At 51.8% G+C, this 24,410-nt stretch overlaps 8 protein-coding genes across 8 annotated transcripts; 3 read left to right on the forward strand and 5 right to left on the reverse strand.

Moving 5' to 3' along the window:
• Positions 1–1,320: 1,320 nt before the first annotated feature.
• On the reverse strand, positions 1,321–1,815 carry IUM83_05480 (uncharacterized protein; the record flags this gene model as incomplete). Its single annotated transcript, XM_067929619.1, has 1 exon — positions 1,321–1,815. The coding sequence occupies one exon, from the start codon at positions 1,813–1,815 to the stop codon at positions 1,321–1,323; it is 495 nt and encodes a 164-aa protein (XP_067799504.1).
• A 1,577-nt stretch (positions 1,816–3,392) lies between these two features.
• Positions 3,393–3,899, reverse strand: IUM83_05481 (uncharacterized protein; the record flags this gene model as incomplete). Its single annotated transcript, XM_067929620.1, has 1 exon — positions 3,393–3,899. The coding sequence occupies one exon, from the start codon at positions 3,897–3,899 to the stop codon at positions 3,393–3,395; it is 507 nt and encodes a 168-aa protein (XP_067799740.1).
• A 1,719-nt stretch (positions 3,900–5,618) lies between these two features.
• IUM83_05482 (uncharacterized protein) lies at positions 5,619–6,125 on the forward strand (the record flags this gene model as incomplete). The annotated part of the gene is made up of 1 exon (XM_067929621.1): positions 5,619–6,125. One exon carries the CDS (start codon positions 5,619–5,621, stop codon positions 6,123–6,125), a length of 507 nt encoding a protein of 168 aa, XP_067799506.1.
• A 2,667-nt stretch (positions 6,126–8,792) lies between these two features.
• Positions 8,793–9,287, forward strand: IUM83_05483 (uncharacterized protein; the record flags this gene model as incomplete). Its single annotated transcript, XM_067929622.1, has 1 exon — positions 8,793–9,287. The coding sequence occupies one exon, from the start codon at positions 8,793–8,795 to the stop codon at positions 9,285–9,287; it is 495 nt and encodes a 164-aa protein (XP_067799505.1).
• A 386-nt stretch (positions 9,288–9,673) lies between these two features.
• Positions 9,674–19,531, reverse strand: IUM83_05484 (putative histone-lysine N-methyltransferase; the record flags this gene model as incomplete). The annotated part of the gene is made up of 4 exons (XM_067929623.1): positions 9,674–11,039; positions 13,205–13,258; positions 13,368–13,651; positions 18,683–19,531. The coding sequence occupies 4 exons, from the start codon at positions 19,529–19,531 to the stop codon at positions 9,674–9,676; spliced, it is 2,553 nt and encodes an 850-aa protein (XP_067799760.1).
• Positions 19,532–19,894: 363 nt separating this feature from the next.
• IUM83_05485 (uncharacterized protein) lies at positions 19,895–20,401 on the reverse strand (the record flags this gene model as incomplete). Its single annotated transcript, XM_067929624.1, has 1 exon — positions 19,895–20,401. The coding sequence occupies one exon, from the start codon at positions 20,399–20,401 to the stop codon at positions 19,895–19,897; it is 507 nt and encodes a 168-aa protein (XP_067799502.1).
• A 1,038-nt stretch (positions 20,402–21,439) lies between these two features.
• On the forward strand, positions 21,440–21,919 carry IUM83_05486 (uncharacterized protein; the record flags this gene model as incomplete). Its single annotated transcript, XM_067929625.1, has 1 exon — positions 21,440–21,919. The coding sequence occupies one exon, from the start codon at positions 21,440–21,442 to the stop codon at positions 21,917–21,919; it is 480 nt and encodes a 159-aa protein (XP_067799786.1).
• A 1,479-nt stretch (positions 21,920–23,398) lies between these two features.
• On the reverse strand, positions 23,399–24,097 carry IUM83_05487 (putative secreted RxLR effector protein; the record flags this gene model as incomplete). The annotated part of the gene is made up of 1 exon (XM_067929626.1): positions 23,399–24,097. One exon carries the CDS (start codon positions 24,095–24,097, stop codon positions 23,399–23,401), a length of 699 nt encoding a protein of 232 aa, XP_067799503.1.
• Between the last annotated feature and the right edge of the window lie 313 nt (positions 24,098–24,410).

The raw sequence follows: 24,410 nt of genomic DNA on the forward strand, positions 1-24,410 counted from the left end.
GCCTTGGAGACGCCCTAGCATGGCAGGGCTATCCAACATGGTCTGTCTCCCTCCTGCCGTCATGTGGCCCTTTACGACTGTCAAGTGACGAGGCAAATCCACGGCGTATCCTTGAAGCATGTGTAACGTAGTGGCTGTTCGAGTGGACGATCCGTCCACCACCAAACTCGCCATGTGGAATGTGGACTTCGGTGGGGAACGTCCGGTCATCATGGCATCACACTGTAGTATTTCGATTCGTTTGCGCGCAGTTTTGCTTTTTAGCGGAGTGAATCGCAACGCGGACAGCTTGCCCAGGGCTGTTTCACTAGCGACGGATGTAAATGACGCTTTTGCATTACAGTTGTTTTCTTTTAATAAAGAAGCTTTGTGTGTACATGTATTATAGGCAGGCCCCTCAAAATTAGACAGAAATACCTACCGACCTAATTTGACCTCAACTAGGCATTTTGGGAAAAGTCTGAATAGGTAGTTCTTCAGATATAAATGGCTCAAAATCCAAGTTAGGCATACAGGCGGTATACTTTATTCAAGTGAATTGGCTTAGCTACGTGGACTCCTAGCGACGCGTTCAGCTAGATCGAGCAAAAAGAAGTACTGCAGCGACTGGAGTTGGCCTTCCATGGCATAGTTGGTTAGAGCTGTTCTCTGCGGGTTCGAGCCTTGTGCGTCTCAATGAGATTGTGAAACTGGAGATCGTTGCAATGCATCACATCTTTTGGCGTTTCTGGCACGCGATCAGTAGTTTCGTGGTCAATCTCAATTCTGATGCGGCTCACACTGTTGATCAATGCCTCTACCCGGCTCATTCCTTCAATTAGAGCTGCTAATGTTGTCACGCCTGAAAGATGAGAACGACTTGATATTTGTACTCTTGGGGCGCGTTTTTTTTTCTCAGCCAGCCTCGTAAATGCAGTGCGCTCTTCAGCAGGTGCAATTTCGCGGCCAAACGCTTGACAGAATTTGCACCGCTGTGTCAACACTGCCCTTGAGCAAACTAAAATCACCCCTCTTGACTTTAGGGCAGTGTTGACACAGCGGTTTGCATCCGTGACTTTAGGCTGTGGTGCGGTCTGTTGGTCTCCACGAGCACCCTTCTTAGACCCTCGCCTTGATCCTTTTGTCTTCCCCATTCGTGCTAGGAGGTGGAGAGCGCCGAAAGGTGGAATGCACAGGCAGCGACGCGAATAGACTGCGAGCTAGGGTGGTTCAGGCATGTCCGCAATTAGGTATTTTGAAAAAATAGGATTAGGCATTTTGCGCTTTCCCTTCACACACTACCTAATTTTGAGAGGCCTGATTATAGGTGCTGTAGGAGATCTACGCGCACGACTCGCCGTCCGCGTTGGCGAAGTCCATGACCCAGTAGTGCTTGTAGAGCTTGGTGCTGTCGTAGGCGTAACCGGGGCCGATGAGCTTGAAGTCGCTGTACAGGTACGCACTCGAGGACTTGATCCACGTCGCCACCACGGCATCCACGCTCGGCTGGCCAGCAGCCGCCACTTCAGCCGACTGCGACGTCTTGATGTTCTGCGCGGCGTAGCGCGACGTGGGGGTCGAGCCGTCGGATCCTCTGATTCCGATCTTATTGTTCTTGGCATTGTCGTCGACAAGGGTTTGTGCCGCCTTCGCCAGCTTGGTGTTGATGCACACAACCTTGAGGCCCTTTTCAGTGCGCTTGGCGTTTACGGCATTCAGCAGTTTCGTATTGAAGTCTGCGACCTGCAACTCACGGGCGACGTGGTCGTCCACCTCGGCATTGGCCACGCCGACAAGAGCGACAGCAGCGAGCGCGAACAGTCCCTTGGCGTTCATGGTTGTGATGACTGGGTTTAATCTCTGGGGAAGAAGTTGGTGAGCCTCGGTGAAATTGGAGAGTGAGAACCTCTCACTGAGAGAGGCCGATGAGCGTGTTGGTTACTGCATTGCACAGGCAAAGCCCAAGATGAAAGAGGAAATATTTCGTGCCACGATGGGGAGACTCCCTATGCTACGTTCACACAGAATTGTTTAGAAGTACGTGCAGCGTAGAGGAACTTCGCACTCACCGAGACCGAGGTTGAAGTTGTTTTAGAAAAGACACGAACCTAACACCAAACGGTCAATTTTCAGCAGATCAACTGGGTCAGGGATCAGATTATATTCAGTTATATAACCATTATATATTCTGACCAGAAAAAGAGATCAAGAAATACATCAGAATTAGTTCGGAAATATACACAATCAAAAAATGAATTTAGATCAACTAATTTTAGATTATAACCAGACTATTTCATAGTTTGTAACAATTAAAACTGGTAACATTTACTTTGCTCGGTAATTTAAAGAGGAAATGTTGCGGTAGTGCATTTTGGCTTGTTGACCGAATTGTACTTATACAGTCTGTTGCGGACTCAAATCTAGGTGAATTTGGGCGTCATGTAGAGACAAATAAGCACAGGATGGACGACATCTGTGCGAAGAGGCCTCATAGTGACCGTTTGCAACCGGAGTGAAGCGGAGGTCTGCAATGGTCGGCGCGCGGGCCGGAGTAGTTGCACTGCGAAGTAGTTACTATCTATTTATCGACGCCTTGCCCGCCATGAGCGAAGCGAAATTGGCGGTGCAAACGAGGAGCTCTCTTGTCGAGGGCTTCTCATTGTACGCCAATCCTCCCGAAAAGCCTGCCCTAAACATCAGATCCGATCCGTATACAACCCGGAAAATAGGTAACCGTGAAGACAGTGTGCTGCGGAAAGTAGCTTTCTCTTGCCGATACTGTATGCGTATCTCCTGCATTATGCTATTTTTTAGTCTGCAATCACATCCTTTGGGTATTTCGTACACAAATTAGAAAATTTAGTATTATCAAATCTTATGCTTTTGTACATGTAGGCTGCTGGTTCCTTTTTCTCGGATCTGGAATTTAGATCACGATCAGATTAGATAGATTAGAGTATAGACAAATCACAAATGGGATCAAATATTATCCGATCCAGACCCAGTTAAAATCGGCAACCGATCTGCTGAAAAGGTAGCCCATCAAACGTAGGGTAAGCGGATTTTGTTACTCTCTGAGCGATGTTGCTCTCCGTGCAATTCCATTGCGGGCCTCACACATTGCTAACGCAAAAGCATGCTCAACAGTGAGTGTTTATTGAAGTGCTCAGGCTTCCACGGGCACTTACTCGGCAGCATACTGCATGTACTGCTCGTTATTTAGTAGGCACCAATGATATGCTATGCGCCGAGAGAGATACTGCTTACTACATGTATTACGATCACCACGGCGCACTAAGGTGAAAGCTCAGTCGAGTACTTTTGGATATATGTATTATGTGAACGCTGCCTCCACTGTTGTTGCCTTCACCTTTCGCACAGGCACCGGAAGATCAATCGATCTACTTGTCAATTCAAGCACAAGACTCGCCAGCAGCATTGGCAAGGTCCAGCACCCAGTAGTGTTTGTACTGCTTGGTCTTGTCGTAGGTGTAGCCAGTGCCAATGAACTTGAGGTCGCCGTACAGGTACGCGCTCGAGGACTTGATCCATGTCGCCACGACAGCATCCACGCTGGTCTGGCCAGCAGCCACAAGCTCGGTCGACTGCGACGTCTTGATGCTCTGTGCCGCGTAGCGCGAAGCTGGGGTCGAGCCGTCGGATCCCTTGGTGCCGATCTTGTTGTTCTTGGCGTTGTCGTTCGCCAGCACTTGGGCCGCCTTCGAGAGCTTGGTGTTGATACAGACGGCCTTGAGACCCTTCTCGGCGCGCTTGGCGTTCACGGCGTTCAGTAGCTTCGTGCTGAAGTCGGCCACCTGCAACTCACGCGCGACGTGGTCGCCACCCTGGACGGCAGCCTCACCATTGGCCATGCCGACAAGTGCGACAGCAGCAAGCGCGAAGAGACCCTTGATGTTCATGGCGAGGATATGCTTGGTGGTGTCTTGTCCGTAAGAAGGTGCTTTGGGGTTGCGAGGCGAATCGGAAAGTGGGCGATGCAGCTCCATCGCTCGGCGTCGGTTGAGTCAAGGGTCCTTGCACAGCCCATGAATTTTTTCCTGCAGAAGTAGGGGCAGTCCTGCTTTCAAGATGGGAGGAATCTCTAGTACAGCTTCTCTACGCTAGGCAACACAGACGAAAATCTACCTACGTGACGTGGCGTTGAAGCTTGGAGCTCGTCTAACCGTAGTCGAACAGCACAAAATTGGCGTCAGTGACACAAATTTGTTGAGCATATTGTCTCTACACAGCATTACATCTGTAGACAGGTTCAAAGGTGGATGCAGCGCTCGTGGTACGAGGGACCTACCCACTGATTATCCTACAACTGCAATTTTTCAACTCTCCCCGAATTTCAGATTGTATGCTGGCGCAACTATTATCGACAAGCACCGGAAAGCGCAAGGTAAAACTCCGCATTAATAGTTCACTCAAGTGATGGTGTGTTGATCATTGAAATTGTTAGGTTAGCTGTGTGTGGTAACCAACGCAGCTTCTCGCAAACCCTGCAGTAAACACCTACACTACAGACAGATATGTATGGACGATAAGATATGTAAATAAAAAATCTTAGCTGCCATACTTGAAGGGTGTTCTGCACGAGCACGATAAAGCGAATCGTAGCCATTGGGATGTTACATTTATTTGATTGGTTGCGCTACCGTCGCCGTTGCTGCTACTGCTGAAAAGTGCGACGAGGAAAGTATCAACCACTGCCGTTTCCGTTGAAACGTTTTTATTGATGGAGTTCAGACCTATGACGTCAGATGATGTCGAAAAGAGGAACGTCTGTGTCTTGGAGTGCGTCGCTTGCAGCCCGGTGCGGTGGGGAGACATTAGGTCTATGACTGTTCTTTCAAGTTTAAGCTATGATGGTGTTACGGAACTTCTAGTGGTATTGCTACGGATAATCCGATTGATGAGGTACATACGTTGAATATCCTAGGAGCGCCTGTTGGAACATCATATTCGCTACTAAGCCCTGGCATCGATTAATCCGCCAGTCGAGAAGGATGGCATCAAAGTTGGCGCTACAGTATAATACATCATGCACTACTGGTACCCCCATACAGGATACATACCCCCCCCCCCCCCCCACAACTGTTTTTCACAGTTGCACACCGATGGATTTTTCAGACTTCCCGAGTCCGTTGGCACTGCTGCAGCCAGCACAACGGACTCTAACAACCCTAGGTTACACGCCCGCGCTTCTTGCGACGCGAGGTTACGGCTCCTTCAGGGCCAACGCGCTCTCTGTTGTTGCCATAGTCTCGATTACTGTCCCCGGCTCGACATTTTTGCTGTTCGGAGCGAGTCGTTTCGTTCCTGATTCTTGACCACGCGCGCGGCTTCAGATCCGCCGCCGATGTTTTAGCTCCAACCACCAACCAAGTGTTCACCCTTGGTCGAAAGGATCCCCGGATCTCGTGGGGGGTTTCCTATCCGTTGCTATGCTGGCAGTTGAGCGCCAATACCCCGCATGAGGCGGAGCTCACCACGGAATGGTACCCCCGAGAAATTACAGTAGCCGTTCTACCAGAGGTACGAGGTTCGCTCTCTGCGTCAATCCCGTCCTTACTCTTCAAATTGCAGCGCAATTCCAACCGCCTCCCGAAGCGAACCAACCACCTATCAGCACCATGAACACCAAGGGCTTGTTCGCGATCGCACTTGTGACGCTCCTCGGCATCACCAACGCCGAAACAGCCGAGCACGAAGCCGACGCCGTGACGCGTGAGCTGCAGGTCACCGACTTCAGCACGAAGCTGGCACACGCGATCAACACCAAGCGCGCCGCGAAGGGACTCAAGGCCGTCTGCATCAACAAGAAGCTCATGACGGCGGCCCAGGTCCAGGCGGACTACATCGCCAAGACCAACAAAGTCTCCACCACGGGACCCGACAATTCCACGCCCACGACTCGCTACGCCGCGCAGCATATCGCCACCTCCAAGTCGGCCGAGCTGGTCGCCGCGGGACAGACAACCGTGGACGCCGTCGTGGACACGTGGATCAAATCTGCCGGTGCGTACCTGTACAGCGACCTCAAGTTCATCGGTCCTGGCTACCGCTACGACAGTACCAAGCAATACAAGCACTTCTGGGTGCTCGACATGGCCAACGCGGACGGCGAGGTCTGTCTGTAGAGTGTGTCTACTGTAGGGTTCGTAACGTTACCGAGCTAGCTCTGTGGGGCCACTGCATTCAAACTACACTAATAGCATTACTAGAAAACGGAGGAGATAACTACTACGTAGAAGTGCACTACTGACGAGGCTACTTCAGAATACCATTCACAGATAGCTTTCCAGTCGACTTCCTATTGTGGACGAGTTGAAGTCCTCAAATTGAGGAGTGTGGTTTAAGCGTATCCCAGAGTTAGGCTTGAAATTTTGTATGAGCCGAGACCAATCCATCCTTTTCACTGTTCGATCCGATATATTTTCCTGTATTGCGAGTGAAGTATCTGTACCTGCTTCTATTTAAAAAAAAAAAAAAGTGAGGCTCCTTACAGTGGTTTAGCTCTAGTTTTCCTAATGACGAGAAAATGTCAGAATAGACGCCGCATAGATCACACCAAAGTGTCGGGATACTCTTTAGAGATAAAGTTTTTTTACGGCTATAATACAGTTGAAAAGTTACGCATTGGAGACCAAGCAAACGGTTTCTTGAAGTCTGGGTGTTACCCGCCCAAGCACACGGTTTCTTGAAGTCTGGATGTTACCCGCCCAAGCAAACGGTTTCTTGAAGTCTGGATGTTTACCCGCCCAAGCAAACGGTTTCTTGAAGTCTGGCTGTCACCCGCCCAGGCTGGGCCCCAGCGGGCACTGCAGCGATCACTTTGGCTGGGGTCGACGCAAGAACTGATTTATCTTGTTGGCAGCCTGCCACGCATCAATGCGAAATCAGTATCATAGTGATTCACTATTATAGTATATGTACAGTATTCCCCGGCAAATCTGGAAAGGTCGGACCAATAGAGACTGCGAGGTAGCAAAGCTTGCATAGTTATGTACAAAGATGCAAATGTACTGAATTATTCGATTAGTGGCAAAGAATGTCTCATGTCGGAAGTTGGGGAGGAAGGTGTGGTCTGTTAAGGGTTGAAGGCTTCTTTACGCAGTAGTTTTCCTTCGGCAACTTGAAGAGCTTGTCTTCGTTGCGGAGCACCGTGTAGACCGCAGCCTGCGACGGGTCCTTAAGCAGGCCGAACGCCCAGCCTATCGGCTTGTGTCGCGTGTACACTCTTTTCGATGGCGATCGCATGGTGGCTTTTGATGAATAGAGCCTGCCTCCATGTTCCCAATCCTGCTACTGCAAATATCTAATGTTCACTATGAACACTTCATTTACCCCTGCAAATTATCACTCCGTTTCAGAATACTTGTCCTCTTTTGCTTAAGTGCTTCGGGATTCGTCAATATTTGCCTAAAGCGACTACGATTGGTCTTAATAGAACGCAGGCGCTCTGACGGTTTGAATGGTGGGTAGACCTTCACAGAGCTCTCAAAATTGACAGCGTGATGGCCTCAAAGGAGCTTTTGCACCCGAATCGTCCACAGATGTCGCCCAGCCTTCCCATCGTACCTCAAATGTCAGCTATGAATGTCAAACGAATCAGGAGAGAGCTTACAGTGATGAAGCGTCGACAGGCAATCAGCTCTGTCCTCGTGCGTTCAAACGGAGGCAAACCGCGTCGAAAAGCGGTGCATGAAGTGGCCAGCATCTTTGGCGTTCACAAGAGGACGATTGCGAGGCTGTGGAAGCGCGCCAAGGCGAACGCAGAGCTTTTTGGGGTGTACGAGGCGCCGTCTTTGAAGCACCGATGTGGCAGGAACGGATGCATACTGGGAGTTGCCGGATGAGATGCTTAACAGTATTTTCCTGAGTTTGCAGTGCGCAATGAAGTCATGCATTCGCGAAGGAGGGGAGAACACATACAAGGTCGCTCACATGGCAAAAGCGAGGCTTCGCCGGGAGGGAAGACTTCCTTTATGCATCCCCTGCTCTGACCATACAGTCTCGGTTATACGAACAGTAGCTAGCGTAAACACAACTGGCCATAGTTAAACCAAGCATATTTGGCGACAAGTTGAGGGGTGACAAGTATTCTGAAACGGAGTGGTAGCCACTTGCACTTGCATGTCTCTTCCCTCCAGTAGACATTTTCCCTCCACTTTTCACCAACCTCAGTACATAGCCTACAGGAATGAATACATGGGTGTACTATATCTGCGAGGTAGATTAGACAACGCAATTCCAGATTTGCCGGGGAATACTGTATGTACATAGTGATGCTGCATTGAGAATTCGCAACATTGTCTGTTGAACCACGGATCGTGATTCTCGATCTATTTCGGCACCTGCCTGCAGCCTGACGTTGGAAACTCAGAAGCACCAACACATTGATGTGCAACGAAAATTTTTACCGATCTTAGATGACGAGATGATCTCGTTCCGAGCGAGGAGTTGACGAGACCATGTCGCCGAGCAGATAAGATGTAAACTACACACCTTGCAAAGCTACCAAAACCTGAGCTATCGTTAATCCCTTTTGTAAGATGGCACCTGCAGTATGATACTTGCCCAAGCATGCTTCCCATCGCGAGACGATGTGTATGCCGCATGTTCATGGTGTACTGTACACCCTGATTTATTCGTCTTCCCGCGTGCTGATCATGGGCTTTGCCGGGAACAAGCTGGGTCTGGCTTGAGCTAAGGACTCAGGAATCCTCCACTGACCACGCCGCGAATCACTTCCCAAATTGCAGCGCGGTTGCAACGGCTTCCTTTCAAGAGCACAACTCAACACCATGAACATCAAGGGACTTTTCGCGTTTGCCGTTGTGGCCCTAGCCGGCATGGCGAACGCCGAGGCTGACGACCACGTTGCCCGCGAGCTGCAGGTGGCTGACTTCAGCACGAAGCTGCTGAACGCTGTGAACGCCTTGCGCTCTAAGAAGGGGCTCGCTGCGGTGTGCATCAACACCAAGCTGGCCGCTGCTGCCCAGGACCTGGCGGACGACAACGCTAAAAACAACAAGGTCAGCACCAAGGGCTCCGACGGCTCAACTCCTACCACGCGCTACGGCGACGAGGGCATCAAGACCACCCAGTCGGCTGAGGTTGTGGCCGCTGGTCAGTCGAGCGTGGACGCCGTGATGGCGACGTGGACCAAGTCCTCGAGCGCGTACCTGTACAGCAATTTCAAGTTCATCGGCCCCGGTTACGCCTACGACAGCTCCAAGCAGTACAAGCACTACTGGGTCATGGACTTCGCCAACGCGGATGGCGAGTCGTGCGCGTAGATGCTCTCACCTATGAGTGCAGATACATTGCTTTATGAAAACACACAGCACATTAAAACACTACTGTAATGCAAGACAATGTCTGAAGCTCCACTTGCCTCCTCTAATATTCGTTTTACAGCCAGGTACGCAAAACAATCATTCACGCACTAGCAGTAGTACTGAAGTCCACCTGGCGAGCTTCGTGCGGTGGACGGACCGATTCCGTTACACAAGGATATGCCTCATGAAATGATTTGAGGCAAGTGGCTTGATAGTCGTAAAGTACGACTCGTAATAGGCATGAGGGCTGTTGTAGACGTTCAAGCGCAGCACAACAAATGTTCATGGTATATCTTCAATTTAGTTTTTGAAATGCACCATACCCATTCAGAAGACTCCGCTTCTTAGTTCATGCGACCAATACAATTGGGGGCATTACAATCGCAGCGGATGGCCTCGTCCTCAATCGGAAACTTGTAATCGTACGTCACCTCATCTCCCACCGCAATGGCACGCTTCGCAAAAATCACGATCTTCTTTTCTCCACCTTCCACCGCCACGATGCGTGCAAAAGCCTTTGGATCGCAGGAGTGGTTAATAAAGCGTGCAAGGTTGCCGCACCTTGTGGCGTCGATAATCGTTTTTTCGTCGAGACGAAACATGTAGCAGCTACCGACGCCCTGCTCTTCGTACCGCCGCTCGCGCTCGTCTGCCACGGTTTGGTTGATCATCTGCCCCTGGTACTCAACGATCATTTGGCCGTCGCTTACTGCTTCCTTCAAGAACAGACCATAACCGTGAATGGACGATTTCCGAACCAGCATGCGCTCGTCAAACGGCCGCCGACGTAGTTCGCGATATTGCATAGTGATCGGCAAATGCTCGATATCCATAGCCACACCACTATTGGTACTTCCACCTCCATTGCCATTCGCTGCCCCAGCTACGGGCTCGTTGGTAGCCTCTTTATTGAGGGCTTGACGTCTCGGCATAATTTTGGCCTTCTTTGGTGCACCGAACAACCGATTGCCTTCAAACCCATCAGCTCGTGCACACCCTGATGACTGCCGCGCACGCTGCTCAGCCCGCACCAGCTGCTCCATCACTCGTTCAGCAGTCTGGAACGTCTCGGCGGACGGCAGCACTTGCGTAAACTCGTACGGCTCCTCGTCCACTTCGTCTTCGATCATTGCGGAAATTATGTCAGCGGCGGTCGCAGCACTTTGCTGCATCGCATCATGGCTCCGCTTTCGCGAGCCGGACCCCCACGTCGCCGCTGCTGAGCCAGCCAACGGGCTTTGCCCTTGGCGTTGCTGCTGTTGTCGAAGCTTTCTCACAATAAAGCGGCGGCTGACCGCAGTTGTAGGTGCGTAAGGTAATCCCTCGATATGGCGTGCGATTTCAGGTAGCCCGAACCCGAAAAAGTAGTCGCCACTAAGTGCAAACGAGAACCACGAACTGCGCTTCAAGAATGGGTTTCGCTCCGTCTCCACGGCAGCAGCCCCCAGGTTTCGGTTACCTCGGGGAGTGGCAGAAAATCCTCGCTGCTCTTCATAAAGTGACACAACGCGGCTCCGTAACTCAATGAGCGCATCTTCCGGTGTAGACGCAACAATTGGTCGTTCTTGATCATCTGAGGCTGTAATTTTAAACACCACGCGTGGTCTCCGTCGGTAATGATCGTACTCGCTGTCTTCCTCTTCATTTCCGTTGGCTTCACCACTTTCTATTCCCTTTAGTCGGCGGGCGCGACGCTCTTCGATCTCGCCGCTAGAGATTACGCACTCATAAAGACAACGCATTGCTAATTGACGCGTGCTCCAGAATATGCGAGTGCTGCGGAATCCCAGAGGATAGATAGCCGTTCGAGTGTGAAAACTCCCATTGCCAACAAAAATGTGACCAAGAGAATGAACCGTAAGCGCCCCCACACGGTAGCACATCGGGCGTGGCTTCATGCCGCGCTTAACGTCTGCACGCTTCTTCTTTTTAACGTCCGACACTGATACAAGTGGTGGATCACTGAAAAGACTTCTTCGTGGCTCTGGGCGCGGATTAATCACCGGAAGCACATGTTCTGACTGCTTTTGAGCTGTCAAATCCACCATAGGTTTGTCATCGGACGTAGCTTTGTCCTGTGCGGGTTTCTGGACGGTTTCTTCGATTTTCTTTTCGTCCGGAAGTGCAGCGATATTTTCTTCTTTGATGTCACCGATGAAGTACGTCTCAGGTTCAACATTGCCGGTACTTTCTGGTGAAGCGGTTGGAACGCTCGATGTTGCCATGTCCTCGCTAACCGGAGTTTTCGGATCACTATCACCGGTAATATTGTCCACCTTGCCTCCGTCATCTTCTGCAGATCCTGCAGATTCATTTTCGTCGAGCAATGTATTTGATACATTCCCCTCGTCTGTTGTAGGTGATACAGCGTTCGTCGAGACATCGTCTTCGCTTCCCGGTAGTAGCTGTTGTTTTTGTTCTTCTAGCTTTCCGTCAACGGTTTGAGGAGTAGCAGCTAACGTCAACGGTTTCCCATTCGGAGTCCCTATCTTTCGTGCCACAATATCCAAATGCGGCGCGAAGGGGCAGCAGGTCTCACCGTTCGGTAAGAAGGCAACTCCAGCATCTATTGCGCAGGGGAAGTGGTAGTGTGTCGTGCAGCGTACGATCGTACAACCAATAGTTGCCCCCATAAGCCCACATGCGTCGCACCGAATGAGACGGCTGCGGTGTTTCGCCTTGTTGCATTTGTGCAGCACACCCGCCGTGTCCTCGTACACTTCCATGGACCAAAGCGCGCAATTTACATGTACCCAGGTTTCGGACTCCGTGTAGAGCAGACGTCCGCACGCTGTGTTATCGCCAATCATAAAGCACAGAGCGCAAAACCGGGTATCTTCGAATGGTGTCGATAGCATGTCTGTGGGTTCACCAGCGCCGTTGTTCAAGTCATTGTGTCCTTCGGCATGAGTAGGCCAGCCATGCAAGGGAGGTACGGTTGTCAATTGAACCACTGGGTTACGAGTCCCGCGGGATGGAGTGTGCGATGAAGCTGCCGGCACAGATAGTGTAAGTTCTTTGGAGGCTAATTTCGTGTCAACGCATACTGCTGGCGCAGCTCCAGGCAACTTCGTATCCAATGGCAAAGTATCAGTCGCGTCCTCCTCAGAAGATTTCTTCTCCGCTTTCGATCCATCCGTTGATGAGGCTGTATCGCCACCAGCACCAAACATCCTCATATCTGAAGTTGCATCGTGCACCAGATGCCTTTTGGCTACACGTCGATCATATTGCTCCTTGATCGCAGCGATTTCCTCGTCCAACTTCAATCGTGGTTTTGATTCTTCGCTATCAACGCTCTCTCCAGTCCGCAAACGCCTTAACAGCGGCTCTTCGAGTCTGCGGTGTTCAATCCCACCTTCCTCGTCTCTCGACAGCAAGTGCAACACAACCTCAGGAAGTGGGCGCCATCCATACAAAAGATGTACACAAGCCAACAATGCTGCACAGCTGGCAGCCTCGGACACAATCGTGCAAATAGCGCTCGCATCCTTGCGCGTATTTAAACCCACAGCTTGCTTTGAATAGAAACCCTGTGTCGTTCGCTCTTGACGCCGCGCTGCTGCACGAGGTCCTCGAATGTACCGTTTAAACCGCATATACCGATTGGCCTTGCGCAGTAACCACTCCGGCAAAGCGACTCCAGTAGCATCGAGCTCTTGCTGCTTGGTGAAGCGATACCAGTCGCTCTGGAAGTTGAGGCTGCGGTACGTAAAGTTACGAAGACATTCCTCTCCCAGCCGCAGGACGTACAAGTAAATAGGTGTATGATCAGCCAAACGCTTCCAGCGTTCAACCTGTTCATGTTGCATGTGTGTCTCCTTCCAGCTAGACTCGCATTGCAGACGCTTTCGCTGGATATCGGCAATGAGCACCTGACACCGCCAACCTTCACCATCGGGGATTTTGCTGGTAAGGTACGCACGCTCCTTGGGGCGACAAGCAGCACACACATACACAGCATTGGGATCGGCCACGAGGAGCTGATAGCGCTTAGGTTCAGCCTTCAGCAAGGCATCGCACGGAGGATGTACCCACCGTTCGCAGGCATCGCACTGCATAAGTTCTTCGGAGTCTGCATCCCATTTACGCCGGCAGAGTGGGCACTTTTCGACATCCCTCTTGTTTTTGCGTGCAGCTTCAGACCACACCTCGGTCAGTAGTCTGTTTTTTTCCTTAAGAGCTTCCGCCTCGCGCTCTTTGCGCTTGTGGCAGTGTAAGCACTTGTTTTGTTCGTAGCTGTATGTACGCTCTAGAGTCGCGATATGGTCCTTCTTAGCCTCTTCGGAGTGCAGATGTTCAACACTGTTGTTCTTCACACCCTTGCAGCTTGTGCATGTCACACAACTAGCACAGAAAATAACGGGGGTATCGCCGTCGCGCTTTCTAGAATTTGGCAACTTAATGGCTGGCACCAAACATGATCCATGATAGCCGCGATCACAATGCGCGCACAGCAAAAGCGGTTCACCAGTAGATAGTTCTGAGGAGATGTCCGTGTCTACCACACCAATTTGTGCTTGGGGAGCTGGGCTGTCCACGTTCCCAGCAGTTGTACGAGCGCGACCTGGGTTCCGGTCGACCCCACACACGGCACCAGGCTGGCCACATATTTCGCACATTTTGCAGTTTGGACAACGCCAATACGCACGGATCTGGTCGTTGTCTTCAAGCCGGCTAGCGCCCATACCAGGAATACAAAATGAGTGAAACCCTTCGCCGCAGTCCACGCAGAAAATGAAGTCACTTTGCAAGCCAGCACTGCCGCACACGGCACACATATCCAACCAGCTGTATGAATGAGCTGAAGTGCGCGTCTGTACGATCAGGAAAAGCGGAACGCGCGATATTGAATTGCAAACGCGGAGTTTCGTCTGGAATACAAATGTACCATTCGTGATAATCCGTCGGTCACCAAGCGCTGTCACCACGGTTGACGCCGATCCATTGATCGTTCCTGTCGAAACTACATCACGGGTATTTTCTCCTCGCTGAGTTGGTCCTGCTGAGTCAGGTACATTACTGTTGGTGTCACTATCGTTGACAGATGCCACATCCGATGCCAGCACACTTGCCGGCCCAGCCGACGGGCCAGTATTATCTTGATGTCCATTTCCTCTATTGTACGCTTCAGACCCCGCGTCCGAGCCATTATCACCATCTTCATCATCATCAAGGTCATCGTCATCTTCGTTATCTCCACCATCACCGCCATTCTGGTGAGTCTCAGCTGAATCACCATTCGACTGGGGTTTGCCTGCAAGTGCTGAATTGTTAGGCAGCTGCCGCTTGGCCGCGACTAATAGCGCATCATAATGGCGTCCTCCACGCTGTTTCATACGTGCTTTGGGTGCTGTTTGACGGAAAATTCTCTGTCCTTGACCGTAAAACCGCCAAGCCTCGCGCCAAATCAAGAAATCACGCTCCTTCGAGTTGAATGTGACCGCGTTCAGGCACATTAACTCGAAATCGTCACGAAATGCGCGGAAGTTAACGCTAGTGTACTTACCATCCAAAATCTTTCGTCGCATGGTACTTAGATCCATAGGCGACTTGATAATGTCGAAGTACGTAGGAGCAATTGCCTCAGTCACAGGCTCTTTGAACAGATCCAACTTGTCTTCGACGCCAAGACGGTGGAGTACATGCAGCATACGAACCTTCCGGCACGTTAGACATTCATAATTGTGTAGCACCTTCGGGTCGTATGAAGCTCCAAATCGAAGGGAACGGGCAAAGTCCTCTTCAATTTGTTTGGCAGTCTTGAACCCGTCATCTCTAATTGCGGTACCTTTTCCACTGGTTAGCAATTCCCGTTCCACAGATGGACTGCGGCTACCCGCTGGGGTCCTCACACTGGGGTTGGACTCTGTCTCGTCTTCACGACTCGCTGGGGCGAGATATTCCGTATTGCCATCTGATCTTGAGAGGCTCGATTGATCATCGGTGATAACATCTAACATAAAGTCACTGCCACTACGGAACGCGTGAAAAGCTGGATGAGGATCTGGCTCACAGTCCGCATGGATCCAGTGATGACATGTCGAGCACGTCAGCATATCCACACTGGTTGCCAACTGTTCGTCGTGCAGCACCAAATTACAAACACCACAGAAACGGTTAGCCTTGTAATAAGGAATGCATTGCGAGCACAGCGCAGCGGACTGCAAGGGAAGTCGCCATTGTGACCATCGTGGGCTGGAATCATCGGAATCTTTGCCTGTCCGCATGTTGCTATTGTCGCGGTAGTCGGTAGCTCCCAAATCGTCGTCCTCGTTCTGTTTTTGACGCTGGCATCCCACGCATGACGTGCAATCGCTACATACAAACGGAATCTTCAGATCAGACACCAACACCTCCCCATCTTCAGGGTTTACAAGTGAAACTGGCGCATGCGGCGGATCACAACAGGTCGTGTGGAATCTTCTGTCACACTTTGCACACATCACCAATTCTTCCTTCTGTTCTCCAATCCCCATATCATTTGAGTCCACGCCACCTCGACGTTCATCTGGCCCGAGTAAGCAGAAGCTGCATACACTATTAACATCTTCTCGATTTTTTGCGTTCGCGTTCGCAAGAGCTGCATTGTCGCGAAGAACGCTGGTTTCGCGTATAATGGCTCTTTCGAGTAGCTCTTTAGAATGAAACTCTCCTGGGATCCCTCCTCCTACGTCAGAGCCACTTAACTCAAGCATAATTGCCAATTCACTAAACGAGCTGACATCTTTCAGATGATACTCAATGCCATCAGTATCGAGAAGTAAATCCACCATAGTCTCAGAGTTTTCATCATCCGAACACTCTGTGCCATCACTATGAAGCACAATGACATGTTTTTTTGCCTCGCCATCAAACTTTTTAACCGTATAAGATCCGGTCGATAGATCATCTCGTGAGCCCACCGAGGTGACATCGATAACCTTACCCAGCATCGCCTCTGCGATTTGAGCATAGCGTTCAGTAACATCAGATTGCCCACCAACTCGTTTTGTGCTTTTTCTTGACTTCTCTGGAACGGGTGACACGGGAGTAGCCATCGTTCGCCGGAACCCAACCAGCAATGCTTGAAACGCGCGGTCTAAATGGTCCAGTTCTGTTTGCGTTTCATAGTACGCCCGCTTCAGCGATGTCGCAAACATATCTTCCATACTCCCCACCGTTTTTGTTGCAGTCGGATGATGTGGAGGCGGTGGAACAAAGCGTTTCATGCTTCGACAAAGGTATTTGGGCACCCAGCATGATATATACTGGGTAGTTTCAACGTGCTCGCCGTTACTAGCAAAAATTCGCACGAGGCGAAAGCTCTCGTGTGCTCCAATTTCTTCTTCATGGGTCGGAAATAACAGTTTTCGCGCGAGAGCATTCAGCTCCAGAACTTGTGCAGGCCACCATCGGTTCTGTAGCGCTGGAACCTTAACATAGAGCATTGTCCTCGTTCCAATCACCATCGGAAATGCGTACAGCGGCAATGAAGCCACTACACCGTCGTCAAAGCAGATAGTATGATGCATCGAAGGGTGTTTCGCGTGATAGGCTGTAACGCGCCCCGTTACCCACTGCTTATCCCATTGCAAAAACACGCCCACGCTTTTCCCAACAAGCTCGTACATTTTGCGTCGCTCCGCGCGCGAGTTCGGTGGGTTTCCCAGGCGAATAGTTGTATCGATATTCGAAATCTTCTCGGCAGTTGGGCGTAAAAGACGCCCATATACTTGCATCTCCAGCACCATTTGCTTTGAAAATCGAGGCCTCTTCTTCCTGCTGCGCTTGAGAGCCCTCAGACATGGCTTGCAAAACCAAGGACGAGCGGGTACAGCAGATGCATCACCCGTACCCAATACATCCGTCATTTTAAATTCACCGAAGCAGATATCGCAAACAATGCAAATTCCACTTTCTTCGGTGTCATCAACATTGCTTGCGAGGTTATCATCTGGGTCCGCAAGCACAACCGTCGGATTGGTATAGCTCCATCCACTCGTCGTTTTCATTCCGTCAAAGTCATTTCGGAGACCGACAGACGATGCCACCATCGTGATTGGATTCGGAATGAGCACACGCGGGCCAGCATTAGCATCATCATCGACGGACACATTAGTCGGAGTGTGATGACCCAGCCGATTTTCATCTACAAGAGGAGGTCCACTGAGATCTGTCTTGGCTTTTTTTACATGCTGTTGGCCGTCGATTTGTCCAAACGATCGATTCCGCTTTTTACCGGCGGCTACAGCTGAGGTATTGTTTGAACTTTGGCTAGAATTCGCTGTGGACGTCGATCGGCGGCGGGTATAACCTACCTGCAAGTTACGGCAAGCTTCACACAGCATAACACCATCCACGGTTCCGCTTGGCCTATGCAGTCGATCTGCAGCGCTACCACCGGTTTGAAACTTGCTGTCACAACCTACACAAGTCTGCATGACAGTGGATGCTGCTGCACGGGCATCGCTGCATGCTGGGCAAAACCACTCGCCTTCGGGTATCTGCAAAACAGGAGGATGCAGTGCCAAAGGGTCGAACTCGTGATCGCATCCATCACAAAGCAAGACTGTTACCACAACTTCTTGGACAGGAAGAGATGCGGCAGGAATTGGAGGCTGGCTTTCCTGTTTGTTCTCACGGTGGCGCTTGGGGCCAGTGTTTGTTTTCAAGCGGCGGGTTTTGCCTCGACTCGGAGTATCTTGCGTGGAACTACAAGCCGGACAAAACCAGTCGCCACTTGGCACCTCAGTTAGCGGTGGATCTAACGCCATCATATCAAACTCGCCATCACAAAGGTCACAAATCAACAACGTCATGGGAACTAGTGCCGCGGCCGAGCCACTGCTAGTTTGCACAATACTTGAAGCAGATCCCTTTGCCTGGGAAACGCAGTTACTGCAAAACCAGTCTCCTGTTGGGATACTTGACAAAGGTGGGTAAATGCTAGCCATGTCGAACTCGCCATCGCATCCATCGCAGATGAGCACTGTCACTAGCTCCGAAGTTACTGGCGCTTGTGCAACAGTGCCTAACTCTGAAGCTGCATAATCACTGCAAGCTGGACAGAACCAATCGCCCTCCGGGGCTTCTGTGAGGGGCGGGTTCAGCGCTGCCATATCAAATTCTCCGTCGCATCCATCACAAATCACCACCGTAACAAGTGCGTTCACAGCACCGACACCAGCCAACGAGGCAGCTACAGCCGCTTCGTGGGCGCAATATCCACAACACCATTCAGAATCCCTTTCATCACGCAGAGGCGCGTGTTCAAGCACCTCCTCCAAGCTCGAATCGGTTTCCTGTGGGTCACAGAACTCCTGCAAACAAAAGCGTCCTTTGCAGACACTGCAGTCCTTCCACCACTGCACCTGTTTGTCACTCTCGCCTTCATCTCGCACCAGCAGCGCAATGGTGCGCGTTTCAATAGACCCGTCCATCAGCTGCTTGGTCGGCTTGCCGCTCTGCAGCAGACACGGCGCGCACCAGTCCAACGTGCCCGTGGTGCGTCGTCTCTTCCTGCCCGTTCCCCGATACCCCTTCTTCTTCTTCGCCGCCGCATGCTCCGTCTGGTGGTGCAGCACGCAGCGCCGATGCAGCCGCGCGTCATGGCACTTGCCGCAGCTGCCTCGCTCCTCGGCAGCGATCTGCACCTGTCGGCAGGTCGTGCACACCTCCACCGCCGTGGAGAACACGCTCCACCCTTGACCATCACTCTCTGTCACCTCTGCACCGTCATGTTCCTCCTTCTCCACGGAAATCCCGCTCTGGACCGTCGAATCCCCCTCATTGCCGGCCTTCCAGGGGCGTCTCACGTACGGGAAGGCCAGCGCCGGCACGAGAATCGGCAGCGCTTCCTCGTCGACAGCCTTCGGTCCACTGTCCATCTGTTTCATAGCCTTGAACCGGCATTTCGCGCACGTAAACGCGAGTTCCTGCAGTTCCAGACCTTCTCCGAGCTTCAGCAGGCACGGCGTGTGGTAAATACCGTCGCAAACGCGGCAGCGAGACACCTGGGGGTCTTCACTCGTCTGTGGTGTCGTGTGGGCGTCTTTTCTGGCCGAAATGGCGGCGCTAGGGGCGCTAGACGAGCGCTTTTCCGGGTCCCGGTCGAGAGTTTCATTGGCTGCAGTGCGGGCGCTTTTCTGGGCGGAATTGGGCGCCTCCGCCGCGGGGGACGCGATCACAACCTGCTCGCACGCAAGACACGCGAAATGCATGGCTGCAGGGGCTCCGCGGAGCACGGGGAGACGCAGAATCGGCCGCGCCAGACGCCGCCTCCTTCGCGCGCCTTCCGCTCTTGGACGCCAAGAGGTTTTTGGAGGCGGAATTCGCCCGCGAAGGGGCGGCGCGCGCGGATTGGCGGAAAATATGAGGCGGAATTAACGTGACGTATGGTGTGGCGCACGTCACATTTAGGCTGTTAAACGAAAACTTCAACATCAACAATGCCTGCTGTCCGCTGGTGTCCACTTCTGAATTTTGTCCTGCACAGCCTGGAGAAATCAGCATCCTAACGAGATTCATTCACAACTACGGGCTTCATTTGTTCCGCGCTGTGTAGTGTGTAGATCCCTACGGTTCTACAGACAGACCTCGCCGTCCGCGTTGGCCATGTCGAGCACCCAGAAGTGCTTGTATTGCTTGGTGTTGTCGTAGCGGTAGCCGGGGCCGATGAACTTGAGGTCGCTGTACAGGTATGCGCCGGCAGATTTGATCCACGTGTCCACGACGGCGTCCACGGTTGACTGTCCCGCGGCGACCAGCTCGGCCGACTTGGAGGTGGCGATATGCTGCGCGGTGTAGCGAGTCGTGGGCGTGGAATTGTCGGGTCCCGTGGTGGTGACTTTGTTGGTCTTGGCGATGTAGTCCGCCTGGACCTGGGCCGCCGTCATGAGCTTCTTGTTGATGCAGACGGCCTTGAGTCCCTTCGCGGCGCGCTTGGTGTTGATCGCGTGTGCCAGCTTCGTGCTGAAGTCGGTGACCTGCAGCTCGCGCGTCACGACGTTGGCTTCGTGCACGGATATTTCGGCGTCGGTGATGCCGAGGAGCGTCACAAATGCGGTTGCGAACAAGCCCTTGATGTTCATGGTGCTGATAGGTAGGTTGGTGGCTGTCCTTCGCTTCGGGAGGCGGTTGGAATTGCGCTGCAATTTGAAGAGTGAGGACGGGGGTTGACACAGACAGCGAATCTCGTACCGCTGCTAGGTCAGCTTTGTTCCTGTCTCCAGCACTCTCTTCGGATAAGCCCCGCCTGGCGCGGGGTGTTACCAGCAAAGCAACTGATAGAAGCCGCCCCCACACAAGACTGGGGGGATTGGACGAACGCGAACGTGTTGGTGGTGGTTGGAGCGAGAGCACTGATGGGATGTTGAGCCGCGCGCGGTAAAAAAAAAACAGGAACGAAACGACACACGTAACGTGGGTGTCACCTAGGGTGGTTAAAGTCAGTTGTGCTGCCTGCCACTGCGCTAACGGACTGGTGCCTGAAAAATTCCTCGGCGCGTGCAACTGTGAAACAAACCAACGCCCCAGCGGCCTGCGTACGCTGTGCGAGTCGCCTTGGATCAACCCTTTCGGATGGTGGGTGAATTGGTCGGTCACTCCAAGCGGTTTACAACGGATACGAGTGGTGGTATATCGGGTGCTAGTGTGGCGCATGTACCTCATCAACCGGATTTCAGCCAAACCGCTAGCCCCATCAACGCGTGTGTAAACCCAATTGCCCTCCAGTGCAGTAGACATCACCGTACCAAACAGCGCAACTGGCTCGCTCCCCTGAGCACAACCATTCCTCGTATTTCAACACCATGCAACGTCCGAGCTCGACCAACAAAAGCGTCATCAGCGAAACTGCGGTTAGTTGATCCTTCCCCCCTCGCACATTTAGCAGTAGTGTAACCAGCAACAGTATCTGTTCTATGGGTTCAATGGGATGGTCCTATTGGGATGCCGCTTCGACCTGTCACAGCGACAGCGCTGCCGCAACTAACGAACTAGTAGATGGGATCTACCTCACGTGCCAGGTTCGCTGTCTGTGTCAACCCCCGTCCTCACTCTTCAAATTGCAGCGCAATTCCAACCGCCTCCCAAAGCGAAGGACAGCCACCAACCTACCTATCAGCATCATGAACATCAAGGGCTTGTTCGCAACCGCACTTGTGACGCTCCTCGGCATCACCGACGCCGTGACGCGCGAGCTGCAGGTCACCGACTTCAGCACGAAGCTGGCACACGCGATCAACACCAAGCGCGCCGCGAAGGGACTCAAGGCCGTCTGCATCAACAAGAAGCTCATGACGGCGGCCCAGGTCCAGGCGGACTACATCGCCAAGACCAACAAAGTCACCACCACGGGACCCGACAATTCCACGCCCACGACTCGTTACACCGCGCAGCATATCGCCACCTCCAAGTCGGCCGAGCTGGTCGCCGCGGGACAGACAACCGTGGACGCCGTCGTGGACACGTGGATCAAATCTGCCGGCGCATACCTGTACAGCGACCTCAAGTTCATCGGCCCCGGCTACCGCTACGACAGTACCAAGCAATACAAGCACTACTGGGTGCTCGACATGGCCAACGCGGATGGCGAGGTCTGTCTGTAGAAGAGGGATCTAGTAGACACTGTCTACTGTAGGGTTTGCCAAGGGCTGCGTCAGTCACCACGCATAAGTAACCTAGAATTTTCAATGATCAACGCTACCAGTACTAAATGAACTGTCCATGCGGATTTTTACATGCCCGCAAAATCACTAGGATACCCATTTTCGGGGCACGTTTTACCCCATATCATACGAATAGCTGCATCGCCCACTTTCCGATTCGCCTCGCAATCCCAGAGCACCTACTTACGGGCAACAAAAAACCACCAAACATATCCTCGCCATGAACATGAAGGGACTGTTTGCGCGTGCTGTTGTCGCACTTAACTTACTTTTATTCTGAGGTGGTCACATACCACTCGTTATAAGGCTTCAACACCGTTAAAATAGCTGCGTCATTGTAGGACTAGATTCCTCGAAGAGCTAAAGCAAACCTTTACTTTTATAGTACGTTTAACAGGTTCTTTTGAGCAGCTTCATCCTGCACCCTTACCATAAGGTAGAGGTGGGCTGCTCATGCAGTATACGACCCAGGATAAGAAATAAAACTTCTTAATGCCCTGAGCAAAAGACCAATTTCGCTTTTAAAAAAGCGTTTTGTTAACATCGCCGGGTGGGGAAGACCTCAACAACGACCGGTAATATGCCCCGAAGGCTAGTCTTCTCCAGCTAACACTTGCGACGCGTGCACTTCGAATGCAGTGCATATATTAATACCTACACGATGCATGTACCAAACCATTGGCAGTCCCTTCTACGAGAGATTCTGGCTCTCGTCAGCACTAGAAATCGAAGTTGTAATCGAGCGTAGCGAGAACACTTTGTGTGGGAGGATGAAAGTTCAACAGTGAGCAGTGTTAGGTTGTGTTGCATCGGGGAAAGCCTCAACCAAAACCCCTTACGGTTAACAGTGACCACTCCGGCCCACACCAAGTGGACAAGGGTGGCACATGATCCATCCCGGAAAACTCCGCGGAGTATTTCCTGGATCTACCCTTCTCCCTCATAGTCACAACCACTCACAACTTTCACTACTTATTCTTATCGACTTCTTATTGGAATGACTAGCCTCAACGGCTTAGCTCCGTGTGCCACTTCACCGTTGAAGTCTTGTACCTTCGAGCTACAGTACATGTATTGTGCCTTTCTATCGTTTTGCGCGTCCTTCATGGGACTTTAAAGACACTTTTTACTTAAACGGAGTATCTATATCTTAGGATATGAAAACTAAAACGTCGAATCTAGGCCCACCTTTGGTGGCACCAAAACGATAAAAACAAAGTGACCAAGGTGCATTCTCCGTTTTTTAATTCGAGCGACTGCCTCAGAAACTAATAGTTTCATTAACACAATTAAGTGTACTAATTTAATACACTAGATTGTGTTCATGAACCACGAAGCTCGAGAAAATACGTCGTTGTTATGCGAACATCCAACGACTGAATGAAAGAACTGTGAGCAAGTCCTTAACGTTCCCAGTCACTACATACGCACCATCTCAACCTTGGCCTCAGCCTTCTTACTTGCTGCCTTGGCCTTATCAAGAGCCTTCTTGTACAGCCCGGAGTAGTCTTCGACAAGCGAGGGGGCCAGGGCAGCGACCTCCCTCTGGCTCTTCTTAACCTTGACCCACTGCTTCATCAGATCCAATTCGTAGCCCTTGCCTAGCTCCCGCAGCGCCGGGTCTGAGCTCGCGCTGGCCTTAGCAAAAGTCCTGACCGCTTGTTCGTCGCCGTACTTGCTCCGCAAAAATTTAGCCACGGTCGTTCCCTTGCTTGACTGTCTGTTGGCCTCAGCCATGAACCCCGCCCACTGCCTGAAATTCGGGTGGGAGAGGAGGTCGTCCAACTTGGCCGCGTCGTCCAGATTCATCCGGGCGAAGGCTCCACCTACGGACAGCCCTTCCTGAGCCAAGTCGTCGAGTTGTTTGTTCTCTTGAGCGGCCTTCCTCAAATTGGGCGCAGTCTTAGAGCCGAACAGGTTTTTGAGGAACGACATGAATACTCGCTCTTCTTCTTTGTCATCATCGTCGTTCTCTACCGCGTGGATTCGCAGAAGCCTCGCGGTGAGGGTGTCCATCTCGTCAACTACGGATGGAGCCTCGGAGATCGGAGACGCTGAGACATCAGCTCTTGCGAGAATAGCGGCGGCAGCCAGGAGAAGGATGTACTGGAGACGCATGCTTGGCCAAGGGGGGTAATTCGGGAGTGAAGAACTGGAGTTGGACAGCAGTTGACGGCTAGTGTCCATAGGCCACCTCTGTGGTGGCGTCGGCTACTCAACCTCACACTCCCACTCGAGCGTGAGTGCCCGTGGCAGTCACGGTCGCATTGTGATGTAGTCGAAGCTTGGGCTCGTAGAAGGCAAAAAGAAAAGTGATATTGTAACTTAAAGTCCGTACTCTCTTGTACTCTAGACTAGCTACTCACTTCATGGCCACTCCTTGTTGAATGCGATTGTTAGTTGACGGGTCGCCCCGTAAACTTCGTCCCGT

Source organism: Phytophthora cinnamomi (genome assembly GCF_018691715.1).
Source record: "Phytophthora cinnamomi strain GKB4 chromosome Unknown Contig4, whole genome shotgun sequence".
Lineage (NCBI taxonomy): Eukaryota > Oomycota > Peronosporomycetes > Peronosporales > Peronosporaceae > Phytophthora > Phytophthora cinnamomi.